This window comes from Coloeus monedula (assembly GCF_965178545.1).
Source record: "Coloeus monedula genome assembly, chromosome: 21".
NCBI lineage: Eukaryota > Metazoa > Chordata > Aves > Passeriformes > Corvidae > Coloeus > Coloeus monedula.
This window is the reverse complement of record NC_138801.1, coordinates 2,029,978-2,045,968: the sequence shown is the minus strand read 5'-3', so window position 1 is coordinate 2,045,968 and position 15,991 is coordinate 2,029,978. Positions and strand designations below refer to the sequence as shown.

The 15,991-nt window shown below is 46.3% G+C and overlaps 1 protein-coding gene across 3 annotated transcripts in view; it reads left to right on the top strand.

The window, feature by feature from the left end:
* DAB2IP (DAB2 interacting protein) overlaps positions 1 to 15,991 on the top strand; it is a 163,434-nt gene that overhangs the window by 30,255 nt on the left and 117,188 nt on the right. The window contains exon 1 of one of the 3 annotated variants that reach the window (XM_082295062.1): positions 1,338 to 1,626. The exons of 1 other annotated variant lie outside the window; for it this stretch is intronic. In XM_082295062.1, coding sequence (XP_082151188.1) covers positions 1,488 to 1,626 — 139 coding nt within the window. In that variant the 5' untranslated portion in view covers positions 1,338 to 1,487. Of the gene's footprint in view, positions 1 to 1,337; positions 1,627 to 15,991 lie in introns of those variants that run through there. One more of the 3 variants, XM_082295060.1, reaches the window with a different exon arrangement.

Sequence of the window (15,991 nt, the reverse complement as noted above, 5' to 3'; positions counted from 1 at the left end):
AACCACAGGTTGTGTAGAATTCTGATGTTTTCCGTGACTGCCAAAATGTGTGAAATCCTAAAATTGGGGAGGATGGTTGGTGCTAGGGAAGGGACTCCTGTCCTGGTGTGGTTGCTGAACTGGAATAGTTTCTGCCTCTTGTTACTGGAGGTACAACACAAGATAATCCAAGGAAGCTTTCCAGCCTCTGCAGAAGCTCCGGGTGACAGGGGAGCGGGGCTCATCCACAGCCAAGCCCGTGTCTGGTCATAAGACACCACAAAGATAAATTTGCACAGAAGTCTGGGAAAAATGACAAAACGAGGACACAACACAGAAAGTTATTGTGCAGATGTTGTTTTGCAGCTCATCCTACTCAGATGAGGTTTCTCTGTTACCTGCCAGCCTGGGAGAAGCAGCAGCCACACATTAAGATCTTGGCCACCATTCTGGGTCTCTGAAATGTTTTCTGCCACTCTTCCTTCAGAGTCATTTTTGTGCCAGCAAGGGAGGAAGCTTAGGTGCAGGATTCTTGACAATTCACTTCTGACCTTTTGAAATGGTAAATGTGGAGTGAAATTTTTTATCTGTTTAATATCTTTTTTTAATTTTATTTTCTTCCATGGCCTTAAGTGTTAATTCTGCCCACTGAAATGTAATTTTATGGAGCAATATGAGCCGGAGGCAGAATCTTCGCTGCCATCAGGACCCAAATGGTAAATAGGCCCTTTCTCTAATTTGTGGGATGTGCTATAACTCAGTTTGAATGTTGAAAGGAAATGGGCCTCCAGGGGAGTCTGGAGCTCTGTTCATTCAACTTCTAATTAAAGTTTTCCCCTCTCAAATTTCACTTTATTTTCCGGGGCTTTTGCTCCATGATGATTATTAACATGTGTCCTATGGCCAGGAAATCATTATCCCCTTCCCCAACGCAGCGTTTCCCAGATCCCTCCTGCAGCAGAGCCGCAGCCTCCTCCCGGCGATGGGCTGATGCTCGGGGCTGCTGCTCGGGGCTGCTGCTCGGGGCTGCTGCTCGGGACAGGCGAGGGCGGCCGGAGCCGAGGCCGCCGGGCCGCGCTGCGCAGGGAGCTGGGAATTGTTCCAGGACACTTTGATCAGATGATGCTGTCTGGCGGAGAGGATCCAGTCCAGGATTTCTTCCAGCCTATGCTTCACGTTTCAGGAGCCCAGGCCAGCTCTGGCTTCCTATTACTACTCCAGCAGGCTTATCTTTTTGGGGGCAGGAGTTGTTAGCACAGTTTATCTTGCTCGCTGCGAGTCCTCCCTCAGCTGAGACATGCACTCCGGTGCCGCGTGCTTTTTTTCCGTCTCTCTCTCTCTTTTATGTTTTATTCTCGTTGTTTTTCTTTTTAAATGTGTCAGGTGAAGAGTTCCTCTTCCCCCCTCTCCCTTTCCACTCCAAAGAACCACCCTCCAGTTCATTAAAACGCTGGGACTGTTTTGCTCCTGTGCCAGAGGGGAGAGCGAACCTGTGCCTGCATGTGTGTATGTGTAAAATAGATCCAAAAATGTCCATGAACAGCAGGAAAAGTTCCGGGAGACCGTCTTACTACTACCGACTGCTCCGGAGGTCACGACTTCAGAGACAGCGAAGCAGATCCCGCAGCCGGAACAGGCTTAGCAGGGGTAATTGCAACCACAGTTCTCTTTAATTGCCGCTGCACAGCCCGCGGCCGCCGCTGCCAGGTAGCGCCGTAGGTAGGTGAGGATGAGCCGGGCGAGGACGGGCAGTGGCCCCGCGCCCCGGGAGCGGGTCGGGCTCTGCACAAGGTCAGTGTGCGAGGGACTCGGGGCAGGCGTGGCTGCTCTAACACCCCGTGTAGTGTCACTAACCCAGGCGTTCCAGCTAACCACGGGTCAGCTTTTCAGTTTGTGTAATTAAGGTAACTACTTTTCCGAGATGTTTGGAGGCCTAATTGATGCTTACAGAGCTTTGAAAAGCCGTGCCTAGGAGATGGTGTCTCTCTGCAGAGATGTATTGCTGGAACTTCTTGTTCTTCATGAGCCGAGTGTCACCAGGGGGTTGAGATGACAAAGCTGAGAACAGTTTAGGGGTAGGATTTTCCAAAGAGCCTAAAGATTGTGCTCCCAAGGCATTGCAGAAACCTGTGGGACTTGAAGCCCCAAATCACTTTGCACTTTTAAAAATCCTGCTCTAAAAGGGCCTATTTGTTCTCATCAGCAGGAGGGAGGTCCACAGAGGAATCTTTCTGTAGGGCACAGGCAGCCCATTCCTTCTACTGGAGGCAGCTCCTGACCCAGTTGCATTTTTAAAATAAGCTATTCTGCCTTTCTCTTCTAGTGTGAAATAACTGTTTATTGGGTCTTTTGCCTGTTCTTAAAGCAGCCAAAAAGTGGGAGTCTGGGAGTGTTTTCGTATTGAATTTTTTCAGAAAGGAGGAAAGAGGGTTGTGTTTGCCCTCCAGTGCGGCAGTCCTGATATATTTATCATGCTGTGAGCTTAATCAAAGCCATTAACTGAAAATAATTCCTTTTTTTCTTCTTATTGTGTGAGTAAAAAGCACAACTGCAATTTTGCATCAGGTGTCTGTGCAAATCTAGGCTTGGACTTGTCTCACTGCAGTTAATTCTGATTTACGAAGTAGATTTTAAACTCAACTTTAGCACTGCGAGATTTAGCTCAGTGCAATGTCCCCTTTCCTCTTTTCCTGGCACTCAGGACAATTTTAAGGATTTTGAATCACTGCTGAGAAAACAATAGGAAGCTGAATCAGTCCCTGAGCTTCAGCTTTTCCTTTAAGCAGACAGCGGTTTTCTTTGCATTATTTTTTTTGTTGTTTTGCCTGTCAGGGAGGAGGATTTGTAAACTCCCAAACATGTCCCAGTTCCCTTTCCCTCTTTATTTGTGTGCTGCACAAAACCAAAATATTTTACTGTCATTTCAGTTACTGTGACAAACTAAATGTGTTTAGTTTCTTTTAGGTAACCCAATGTGAACTTAATGGCATAATTTGTCAGGAACACGAGGAATATACAAGCAGATTTGATAGAAATGGGAATCAGCCCGAAAGTTTGTAAGAAATTGGATTTGAACCAGCTGAAATCTTGTTGCTGTTGATCTCTCCTGGAGTATTTTGTGTTTCTCTCTGGGATTCCTGCCTCTCAGCACTAGCTGAGCTCTTCTTATCTGTAGATCTGAAAGAGATTTGCAAAGCTGCATGAGAATTTTCTCTTTATTTTTGATAGGTTTTTGTTGTGCAGTGGTGGTGTCACGCAGCCAGGCCACGTAGTGGGTCAGAGGGGAGCTTGGTCCAGGCTGGGCAGGGTGATGGAAGTGCTGGAATAATGCAACAGGAACACTCCTTGACAGTTTTGTTTCCACTGGAAGAATGATGAACAGGAGGCTGTAGGGGTCTGGGGGCTGTGGAAAATGCAGAAATCAGAATGAAGTTCTAGATCTTGGGGGGTGATGTAGTGTTGAATTCCAAACCCTGCAAGTCTGGAGGAAGCATGGAGCTGAGGGCCCCCTCCTCAAAGGCTGATGCACAGTGGAGTTTGCTGTCTCTGGCTGGGATACTCGGAGATCAGGAATCCTTAGTGGGAGGTTGCCATAAATTCAGGCGTGCTGGAGTTACTTCACAGGAATTGGCAATGTCTGGTTTGCCACATGTGTGTTTCCCAGACATCCTCTTGGCAGTTGTTGCACTCTGCAGTCTCTGGACCCTTTGCCAAGATCCCCACAGGGCCCAGGTGAGCCTGTGGCTCTGATGGAGGAGCAGTGATACCTGGAAGTTGATCTTTTCCAAGGGATGTCAGATGCTCAGCATGCTTTTGGACCAGGAGCCAGCTGGGGGTCTGGCAATCCTTACAATTTACCAGGGAGGAGGAGATCTCTGCTGGCACAGGATCCCTGTCCCCATGTGGGACCATTCCCTGTGCTCCCTCCATCCCAGATGATGAATGCCTGGTGCTGGAGCTCAGGCTGGAGCACCCAGGAGTCTGAGGTGCTGCCAGTTTGCTGTGAGTCAGAGCCCTCTTCCAGCCCCCTCTGCTTTGAATCCACCAGGTTCTGAACACACAGGAGTTGTGTTTGAAAACATGTATTTACATGCTGCCACAGCCCACTCTCCCCCCAGAGGCACTGCCACCCACCCACACCTGCCCTTCTGACACTGCTGCTGCTGCTGCCAGCCCTTGGTAGGGATGGAGGGACGGAGCCCATCCTGCCCCAGGAACAGCAGGAAAAGTCAGGCTGGGGTTACAGCTTGCACGGCTCTGTGAGGGCTGAGACCCAGTTTGGGAAATGGGTTTTGCTTCCTGAGGTGCAGAGAGAGCCACTCCCTCAGGAAAGTGCTGCTGTGGTGCTTTTAGCTGGGCAAAGTGAGCAGAGTTTGCATTTTCTGTGCAAGGATCTAAGGGAAGGAGGGGAGAGCTTTGTGTTGGGACTCCAGATGGAGCCAATCTGCTGCAGCGTGTGCAAAAACGTCCAGGACTGAGCTGATGGCAGTGACAGCAGCTTGTTCAATGGTTCATGTGATGGCATCCTCTGTTCTGGAGCTGTCTGGTCAGCCCTGGTGCCTTTAACACATTCATCACATTTCAGTGTGTTTGTCACTCTGTGCCTTTGGGACAGGCTGGAATATCTGAACAGTGACGCTGGTGGGGAGAGCAGAGCTGAGCAGGAGGGGAGGGCTGCTCTGAGGAGGCTGATGGGATCCTGCCTCCAGCACGTTTAAACCATGGCTGTTTGAGAGTTGGTAAAGCATTCAGGCTTCACTGTACTGTTAATCTCTGCTGGAATGAGGGCAGTGCCTGAAACCCCCGGCTCTGCCCTCCACAGAGAGTCAGAACATGCTGCAGGTAAGCATTAGCTAGATAAAAAAACTACCTGCAGAACCCCTGGGCCATCTGCTCAGCTCAGAGATGTGTGGGACTGTGGGAGGAATCATGGCAGTAATTATGATTACTCCCAGGTGATCCATCTAATGTAGTGGAAGGTGCTTGGGAGGCAGCGAGGGGAGAAGGAAAATTTTCAGGGACAGCAACACCTGCTTGTGGCTGCACTTGGGTCTGTGGCTTTCTTCAGGGTGTCTCTGCTTCTCCTTACTCATGGACACAATGAGGGAATGGGAGTCAGTGGGAAGTGTTCTGAAAATTCCCTTTGCTGATAGAAACCACTCATGGGTGCTCCATTCACAGTCCCATCTCTGAGCCAAATGCAGCTTTGGCTTCAGGGCTTTCTTGTGTAAAACTCTGTAGGCAATCAAAGTCGGCATCAAAGCCCTGAGTATTTGAGAACATTGGAGTTCCTGATCTTGAAGGTTCAGTGTTCCGTGATACTTCTGTCTCTGTCAGCCTCAGACACAAATGTCTTGCTCTGAGTTCTGTTTATCACAGATGCTTTTCAAGATGTTTTATGAAAAGGATTTTTATTAAACAGGCTTTCTTCTTCCTTTCCTTTGATGGCTGCTGTGAAGTGAAAACTGACTGATCTTCAGCAAAGCCCAGAATTTCAGTGCACCAAACACTGAGCTGGGAGGCCAAGGTCAAGCTGGGTTTTTTTCTCAGCACAGGCTATTCAGATACACATCTGTTGAAAACAGCTGGAATTTAGTCTTTCTGTTTCATGAAATCAAAACCTTTTAAGTGATAAATGAGAGATCAGCTTATGCCCAAATAATCAATACCTTGGAGGTTCAGGCACTCGCTTGGGACAGGGGAAGCAGTGACTGGAAAATTGTCCCAGCATGTCCCAGAGTGACATAACAACTAAGGAGGTTTTATTATATTTAAAGCCAACTGAAATTGCACTCACCTCTCAGTAATCTTTCCTAGCTGAAAATCTGTTCTGCAGTATGTTATCAAAAAGTGATGTTGGACAAGGAATGCCATGTGGAATTTCTCCCTTTCCACCTCTGCAGGACTTTGTTTTTCATTTAAGGGCTGGGAGAAGGCAAGTGAGGAACCTAGTCATAAATATTAGCAATGGGCTTGGTTGGTTTTTTTTTTCCAAGGGTGGTGTCTTTTAAATGCCAGGAAAAGGAGACCTTCCTGCTTTGCACTTTTTAATGATCCTTGCTTTGTTTTTCAAATCTCTTTTGTGGCATTTTCTGTTTCACCACAGAAGTCTTGCAGTCTTTCATTGAAATTTTAACAGCATGGCTGACAGATGCCCATAGAAAAGATATGCAAAATGTTTAAGCTGTGCTGTTTATAGGAAATATTCACTGGCAGCTGTGCTATTTTTAGCACCAGTGCTCCAGCTGAGACTTTGCTGTGTTTGCTCAATGCTTCATTGTCTAGTAAAAATCGAGACTAAATTTAATGACTTGGGAAGTGGTGCATGATGGAGGAATTCTGGAATTGTTTTGATATTAAACAATGCTTAAATCTCAGAATCCCTTTAATAAGCAAAAATTTAGAGTGAATTTATTTGAGGCAAGATTATTGGACTGACCCTTCAGCAGGAGCGAGGTGGCAGCAGTGCCTTGACTCCCTTTGCTCCTACAGCAAACACTGACCTGCCCCACCTCCTCCAGACATGTCAGAAATGCAGGAACATCCACACTCAGTGAGTGTTCTCTGTGAAAAATTCCTACGAGATCAAAAATGAATCAAGTTGTAAAACTTCCCCTGGGAAGCCCCAGTGGGAATCTCTGAGGAGCACTGTCTCTTTTTGCTCATCTTTATCTCTGTTTACAGCCCTCTCCTCCTGGTAGCACCCTCCTTTTCCCCTGACAGTGTTCCTAGGAGGGGCTGACTGCTCTGAAAGGAAATAAGTAGCAGATTTGCTCTCGAGTAATACAGAATGAGGTTTTATCTACAAGCCATAGGTAATAAATGAGAAAGAGGTTAAAAACCCTGCTCTGAGTCCAAACTAGAATTGCATCCAAAAACATGCTTAGAGGGCTTTCAGCAGACTTTTCATGATCACTCATGTATTAGAGTAAGTTTGTGTCCTTACAGCTGTGGCAGTCCAAACAATTTAGACACGGAGCTGCCTTTTAAAGCTTTTAAACCTGTATTTCCCTTGAAGGTCTTCTAGTGTGCCACTAATCCCCTAAGTTAGTGCACTGAAGGCACTCTCTAATCCTTTAATTCACTCTGCTCTCAACAGAGACGGGAACGAGCTGGGTCAGGGAACATTCTCATTTGGGCTTTATCAGTTTTGCTTTTTTCAGCTCAGACGCTACTGAGGGTAGTTTGCTTTCCTTTGCAACACTCCAGAGAATAGTTTAGTTAGACATTAATTGTTTGTGTGTTTGTGTCTATGCTTATTAGAAAAGGTGCACAAGCCCCAGAACTCCCTACTCCTGTCATTGGTTTGTGCAGCCTCAGGGTCAGGCTTTTACACTGAGTTCCCTTGGGCCCCTTTGGGGATCAGAGAATGTAAAAATAGATGGCCTTTGAGAACTGTGAATCCATTCCCCACCTAGAGCCGGTGGGGGTCAAGGAACAGTGTCAGCCACAGGTAATTTCTGGAAGCTTTTTTCCTCCAGACCTACATGAGAGAGAGATTCTGACTAATGTTTCTTTGGTGCTGAAGGTAAAGCTTTGAGGTGACGAGCAGTGCCAGACAAGTGTTGTGGTTTTGTTAATAAGCAGAAACTCTAAAAGACTGGTTAGAGCAACACATGGCCTGAATTTGGAAGGTTTGTGCTGTCCATTGGTTTTTTCCTTGCATGAGGGGCATGTCTTTGTTGTAGGTCTGGTTTGGAGAGCCAGGCTGGGACCACAGTCAGCTCCCGGAGGTTCATTAGGAATCCCAGCCTCTCACATTGCTCCAGAAGTTCATCTAAAGTTGAGCATTGAAGCATTCAGTTGGAGGAAAAACATGCCCTGCAATTGTATGGACTTGGAGAACATGGACAGGAATAAAGACGACAAAGTTTTGCTTCATTAACATTTGCACTGAAAGAGGAATCCTCAGATGCTGAGCACTTAATGTTTCCTTTTGAAGAAACCAATTTATGTGAAGTGCAAGTTTCTTTTATACCTTATGTGCTCATATTTTTGATTTCTTACAGCATTTCTGCATCACTGAATTTCTTTTAGAGTCGGAGATCAAGGCTGAGCTTGTTCTGAAGTACCCAAATGTGGTAATAGGTGGACTGGTGTAAAATTTGGCATCTGGAGTTAAATTACAGGATGCTTCTTAAGCTTCTTGGTTTCTATAGGAACAAGTAATAGTCATCCTTCATGATTAAGCAGTGTCCATGGTAACCAAACGAGCAAGTTTTAAATGAAAGATATTTTCCCTTTACATTTTTAGCAGTCAAAGGTTACCAATTATTACCTTTATACCCTTAGACAAGAACACATTTTGATGGGGCTGGTGTGTTTGAAGTGAGAACATTTGGTGTTCATTTACATAACTTTGCTTCTAGGATCAGCAGAAATTTGGGTGAACACCAAAATAAAATTTCAGAGGGTGGAATGGGGTGCATTAACCTCCCCAGAAGGGTGAATGTTGGTCACTAAATTGCTGAATTGTTCTGCAGGGTTGCAGTGTTGCTGTTCAAGTGCCCATTTGCTCCTCAGAGTGACTGCAGGGCAGTAGTGGAGGGAGGAATTCCAACATGGATCTGGCATATTTTTTTAGGATGGAAAATGCAAATGTCAGTGTTGGTGTAGGTAAGAACATCCTCCTGCTCCCTCCTATTTCAAAAATAGGTTGGGAAGTGAAAACATGACTGGTTTTTAATGTTTCTTGTCTCTCCTTGGCACTGGTGGTGTTTGCTTGAAAACTGCAGAGTGAGTGTGTGCAGCTGCCACCTGCGAGTGTTTGCAGAGCAGGTTTGTGGGAGAGGAGCAGAAAAACCCACCCACCCCCAGAGGAAATAAAAGGATCAGTCACAATAAATTAGGATTTATATTCCACAATTTCTAATAGTGAAACAATTGCTAAGAGAGTCTGAGCAGCCAGAGGAGAGATGGATGGGGAACAGCAGCGAGCAGGGATGGATTCTCAGCTGGATTTTGGGCACAGGGGTGCATTGCCCAGGTGTGCAGAGCTGATGTACCTGACACAGCTGCCTGTGCACACACTCAGATCCACACATGGCAAAGCCACAACATCTGGGGAAAAAATAACGCTCAGTTTGTAAGCATTATCTTCTATTACTGCGTATTAAAGTGAAGGAGACTTGTTTCTGTTAGCTGGGGAACTCTGAGGCCTCCTGCATAAACATCTGGAAAATCAGAAAAGCCCTCTCAGCTATCCCTGAACCTATCCCCAATCCTAACCCTCCCTAAGTGGACCTGGAGGAAGAACAGTGGTTCCAGAGTTTGCTGTCACTGCTGCTTTGAGTTGCTTCTTCATGTCAGATACTGTATTATGGTGGATACCTATCAAAAATCACTGCCATCCAGTGACTTAAAATCCAGTATTCTTTTGTGTTTCCAATGAAACTGTCTCCTAAATAGCCACTGTTAAATCCCAACCTTCTGCTTTCCTGAACAGAGTTGGAGTTCCTTGGCTGTTAAGGCAGTCTGAGGTGGGTGAGTTGGCTCTGGGCATTGAGACTCTCTGAGGCTGCTCTAAGAGCCACATGCACCATGTGAAATTCAAATTTTAATGTTTGGTCTATTATGCAGATGGATGTGAACAGAGATACGTGTGTGACCCCATTTATCTCTCTAATGAAGTGTCATCAATAGAACATCTGTTTCTTTGCTGTAGAAGATGAAACCTCTGATGAATCATGCTTATAAATTAAGTATTTATTTATTTAATTTGCATTTTACCAGTACAGACCTGTTCCAGCAGCCACCATGCACGGCTGGAGAAATGGCCTGGGAATTACACTGTGTGAAGTTTTCATTTATCCTCAGGGTGTTTCATGTGAGTGAGCTGTTCTGGCCTGCTCAGTAGCTCAGCTGTCCAGGTCACTTCTGGAGGAAAGCCCCAAACCAACCCTCACTGACGGAGGACAGACCCAGCTCTGTCCTGGGTGCTGTGTCCGGGTGACACCTCCAGCTGACAGAGATGGGAATTGCAGAGTATGGGAGTTTCTCCTTGCCCTCAGATTGCCTCTGTGGATAAAGTGCTGCAAGAAAGCATGTGGTGACAGAGCAGAATCTTTGCAGGAAGGTTCAGCATGATGGATGAGCCTAATTTAAATCTTCCCAGAGCTGACTCCTTGTTCTCCACACTCCGTGTTGCTTGTCTTTATCATCACATGGGAGGAAGCTGATGTTCCACTTCACTTTATCATCTTTTCCACCATAACCAGGGTATTGGCAGTCGCCACAATCTGGCCTCCAACCAGGATAGAATTTCAGCTTTTTCTGATGTATTTTTTAAGTCTGAGCTTGATTTCAATTTCACCCTGGAAAAAAGGCTCCTAATGATGCACCGTTAGCAGAGTAGGAATTTGTTCTGTGGATATCATACCAGAGAAAGATAAATACCATACATATTTTATTTCAGAGACTAAGAAAAAGAATGAAAATACAAAATATATACACATGTCTAGTTAAAAAATACCAGACAGTAAAATGGAGTTTGTACTTCAGGCTGCTCAATCAGCATGATTTGCTGTTTATCTTTAGAAAGGGAGGGTCATTTGCTGGATGTGTTATACTCTCTCCCTGGCACCAGGTGTGGGGACCTGCAGCTGTGCCTTGTGCACATGGATCTGATCTGGTCTCCAGGTTTGTAGCACTCAGAAGTTGCTGTGTGTATTTTCAGACTCCTCACAGTGAGAATTACCTCAGCGTTCCTTTCCCATTAGTGATATTCTCATCTTCCCCTTTTGCCCTTACAGGGGAATGTTTCCTTGACAAATACATTTTATCTGTCTCCTCAGGTAAAGGATGTATTCCCTCTGGATTTCTGGGGGGAAGGACTTGCCCTGGGTGTCTGTCAGCGGGCAGAGGGGAGCTGAGTGCCCAGCTGTGCTGGGATGGCTCCACAGCGGGGAAAGAGTGGGGAAAACGCTCTTAACTCCACTGACCATCAACTGACCCAGCAGCCAAACCTCACCTGGAGAATTCCCAGCGCTGCAGCTGGGTCGGGGCTGGGAGCGCTTGGCCAGCCGAGGGCCTCCAGCTCCATCTAGTGAGGCACTGGCATTGCGGCTGTCACATGCATCCCGCTGCTGGAGAGGGCAGAGCACCTTATCCCAGGTTTTGGGGGATGGAAATCCCACCTGAGCTTTCCAGGAGAGAAGGAGCTGTGGCAGCAGGCAGCCAGAGCCCGCAGAAAGGCAGGGGAAGAGTCTTTGCTGCTTGTACACGTCAAAAAGCACCGTGGCAGCTGCTGGGAAAAGAGTTCTCTTACTGGGTAATAGAGAAAATAGAGGAATAGATGCATATCAAGTACTCAGAAAAATAGCAGAGCTTTTTTCAGTACTAGATACAAGAGCCATTAATAGCACTGGCTCAGGAGCAGGATGAGGAATATTAAATCCATGATATCCAGGAACCTGACAAAGAGATGAGGGGAGATCCATTAAAGTGTATAGGATGCCGTGGCAAAGGTCAGTGTCACTCCAAATCAATATTTAACAAAGAAAAAGCTCTTCTTTCAGGAGTTCTTGGTCCCACTTTGAGAGAAGATGGTAATAGACTTTAGCTGAGGGAACCAGTGTGCTCTGATGTTTTCTGGGATTTGTTTTCTGTATTCCAGCCACTTCTAATAAGGCTCTTCAGTTCACACAACTGTCCCAGCCACCGTTCTTGGAGCTGCAGAGAATTGTGTGGCTCTAAGTGGTGCTTCAGGTGCCTTTTGCTGCTTTTAGGCTGCAGCACAGTTGAGTCAGAGACACACTGAACGTGGTGCTTTTGTAACACTGAAGTCACCTGTGGGGGAAACAAAGGTACTGGTAAGAAGCTGGATCAGTTTGGTGTAGTCACTGTGGGGAGCATTAACTATAGGCATAGACTCAGTTGTTTAAATTCGAAGTATTTTGTGCCAGAGTGTAGCCCAGAAGGCAAGTAATGATCCCAATTTATTTTTTTGTTCTGTGTGTAAACAGTTAGATAAGGGAGAGGGTTTTTTACTAGCTGTAGTTCTGTAAACAGTGTCCTTAATTGTCTGGAAAGGTCATGAGAGCATGAGAAAATGTGAAACTATTTCTGCTTGGAGCATGAAATGAGTGGGGAGTATATCAGTGGTTCTGATGTGGAAGAGTTGTGGGTATAGCCAGGGGGATTGCTGGGCTTTATGGAAGTTTGTGAATGTTTAAACCAGAGAGTCTAAGATGCAAAAAAGAAATAATGATATTCTAACATAAGAAGTGGGGGTGACACAACTTCCCTTAGCCTGGAGAACACCCTCTCTGTGTTCATTAGCTTTGCTTTCAGAGGAGTTTACTTGTTCGGAGGGCATCAGTACCTGCCCTAAACTTCTGCTTCATGACCATTTTCATTTAGAAGTCTATTTTATTGCCTAATAAAGGTTTGGCTTTTAATTAATTTTGTATGGTTATAGTATTGCTGTAAGGGATCCGCTGGAATTCACTGTGGATCAGCAGGGCTCTGGGTGACATATTCCAATAAATACTTCTGCAGGTAACCGAACCATGAAGGTGGCCCTTCAGCTGTGTTCCTGGGCCAGCTCATGGCAGCAGGAAGGGCTTTTATAACCTCTCACAGCTTCTTTGTCATTGGAAATCAGACATTTTGGCATCTCTGCTTCCCACTCGAAGTTCTTCACACCTTGTGAAGGGGAAAGTTGGCTCAGCTCAGTGTTTATTATTTTCTGTCATTGTCTATTCCGCTTTTTAAAAGTGCCTCTATTCCCTCCGAAATCCCCATTTGAATTCAGACTAAAAATGCATCTTTTCTCCTGGGCTCCTGTGGCCACCCAGAGCTGTCTGAAATGTAGATTTTTCTGCAGCCTCTCCTGAGTGTCTGGAATCACACAGACACTACAGATACCTGTCCTCCAGGGATTGTTCTTAATTCATAAATGCTACCGTGAGCCATGTTAAATCACTGTCACCGTGCGTCCTCCTCTCCTCTCTTGGGTTTGTAATAAGGACTTATTAGATAATGCAGAAATTAGAGGAATAACACCTGAATTCATTAAGCAATAAAATTAATTCACGGCCTATAATTGTATGAGCAGGAGACCGGTAATTCCTGTTCCCTCTGGTTTCACAGAAACTCCACCCTGGCAGGCGCTGGGGCAGCGGCGATGTCGGGCAGTGCCCGGTGGGGCAGGACAGGGAGGAGCTCAGCCCCGCTGGCGGCTCAGTGCCGAGCTCGGGAGCAGCCTGACCTGTCCAGGGCTCCCTGCGGCCTGGAGCTGCTCCCACCAGCCCTTGGTTCTGGAGAACTCAGAGTTTTCTGCAACACCTCCAGACGATCCGGTGAAGTTTTATTGTGCTCCAGAGTCTCCTTTCCATAGCACGTCCCGGCGGTGGGAGCAGGAACCTGCTCTCCTGCCGTGTCTCCCGGTGCTGCTGCCTGCTCTGGCATTCCAGTCATACTTCTCTTTCTTGCTGCCTCTGATGAAGTCATCACCTCTCCTCTCATTCCCGGCTCCTTCCGAGTGCCATGGCATGTGCGCTGCTCACCAGCACGGCTTCGTTGTGGTGAGTTCAGGGAGATGATTTCTCCTCTCTCACTTCTCTCCCAGCACTCACGTTGGACCTCCCTTTCTTGTTTGGAGCTGGAGCAGGTTCTTATCGGGAAATCAACTTGCTGGCAAGTGCCTGCTTGTTGTTACTCCTTCCAGCTGCCTCTCTTTGCTTTTGTTCGTGCTGTCTGTTCCACTGGCTGATCCCTGGAATTGTGTGAGGTGGGGGGACCCGTGAAGAGAGATGAACAAACAAAGGTTAATGTATTTTATTCTCCACAATGAGAGCATAATCCTGATGATCTCTTGGAGTAGTTGGGATCCACAGGAGCAGGTAATGCAAATGTAGGAACACCTCACTTGCTAAGTGAAAAGTAAACAGTATTAGTAGTTGTTTGTGTGTTTGCTACACATCACAACCTGCTTGGAGCAGCGTATGAGAAGCTGAATCAAAGGAGGCAGTGATGTTGGGTGGGTTAAACAAGAGTTTGGGTGCCAGGAGCTGCTCACAGCCTGTTCTGCTGCTGCCCTGGAGCCTTGGGGGGATTGCTGTGCTGCTCCGTAACGATTCCGCAGCATGAAAAACAGGCATGGAAGAGTGGACGGAGGATTAATTATTCTGTCAGTTCCAGTGCCTTGAATTAGTTAACAAACCAAATGTGTTTATTACTGTACAGAAACAGTTTCAGAAATACTCATAAACCTGAAGTCCTGAATTAATGTGCAGTGTTTGCAGTGCTGTGTGTCCTCTTGGCAGTGGGATATGTTCAATTTAAAAACCTCCTGGTGCCTTCCACAGCCAACAATGTGTTGGCCCAGCTGTGTGAGATAACCTGGGAGAGCTTTCAGGGTAATTTCAAGGAAGTTTCTCTTTGAAGATCTTACTCCATACAGGGGGAAACCCAAAACATTGCAGCCTTCTGTAAATATTTGGAAAAGCAGGAAGCCTTGTTGTTTTCTTCTCTCTCTCCTGTCTTGTATAACGTGGGTGAGCCTTGAGCCCTCTGTGCTGTTGAGAGGTGACACAGAACTGCCACTGAGTCTGTCCAGACAGAGATGGAAGTTCAGGAGAGGTTGGGAAGAAAATGCTGAAATCAGACACTGAATCTGATCTCTTGCAGCTTGCATATTTTTTGCACAAGTGGGCAAATTTGTCAGAAATCACAGAAAATAGAGCTGGAAAAAATTTCAGGAGGTGTCTGGTATCCATCTGCCCCAGGAGAGGGGAGGGAAGGAAGCTCATTGCCCCTGAACCTCATTGGGCAGGGAGGGCTCTCCCTCTCTGGACCATCAATTCCAGTGTGTAACTGTCCATGGCAGGAGGGGACCGTTTCCAGTGCATAACTGAAATATCTTCTGCTGCAAATTAAAACATTTCTTTCTCAGCCTCTTGTGGCTGTGGAGAGTTTTTATTGTTGGTTTACAGTGCCCTTTTCCATGGCCCTGGGCTTGCTGTGGCAGCATGGCTGATGCCAGGCCCTGGGCAGAGTGACCTGGCCTGAGATGGTGCCTCCAGCCCTGAAGAAGTAAAAAGGGCACTTAAACCTTTATATATTCATACTGCTCACCATGTAAAGCTGTTCTGCTGTACATTCCTGGAGTTACTAATTTACCTGTAAGCTATTTTTATTAACCTTTAAAACAAACAGCTCCCCCCACATCCCCCCCAACACCCACACCCAACCCTCCTTCTGGTTATTTCTGGTTTCTTACAGAGGGTTTTTTCTCTCCTGCAGTGAAACCCACAGTGCTTAAACGAAGCTAAAATGGAGATTTGACTCCGAACATTTTATAATCCTTAAGTTTAATAATTATAGCAGGATTTAGGTCCTAAGCCAGCTCTCTGTTTGGTCTGGATCAAACTGATGTGTTTGCTGGCTCTGCTTGGGGTATATTTTAATGATGAAGTAAGAAGCTAAATTGGGGGGCTTTTACCCCCATACAGGTGCTTTCCCTCGGTGCTGAGCAGTGTTTGGGGCTGGGGAGCACCTGGGGAAAGCAATTTCTTGTAGCTGCCTTTCATGTAATCCCATCGTTCCTGTTTTCCAGCCAGGTGTGTGAGAAATGCTTTAAACAATGTTGATTTTTCCGGTCATTAAGAAAATGCAAAGCAGCTTCTTCAGTTGTCATCTCGAGCTCACTTTCAAAATGCTGTAATCAAGTAGTTTCTTTATGACAGTCCAAAAACAAAAGAAGGCTCAAAGGAATGGGGTGGGAGCCTGAATCTTGTGAGAGGAGATGACACCAAAGGATTTTACTGCTTGAGATTCAAAGTGCAGCTTTCTGGAGAGAAAGTGCCCCAGACATTTGAAGGCTCGGCTGAAAGCTGGGAAGCCAGTGAACGGCTGATTTGGGCTGGCTGAGTTTCACACAGGTTACGTGGCAACCAAGGAAGGTGTCACTGAGCCATCACCTCACCCAGTCCATGGCTGGAATCTCAATCTGTTCCTTTGGAATAGTTTAAGATACATCCCAGCAATTGTTGGCTGGAATTGCTGGTGT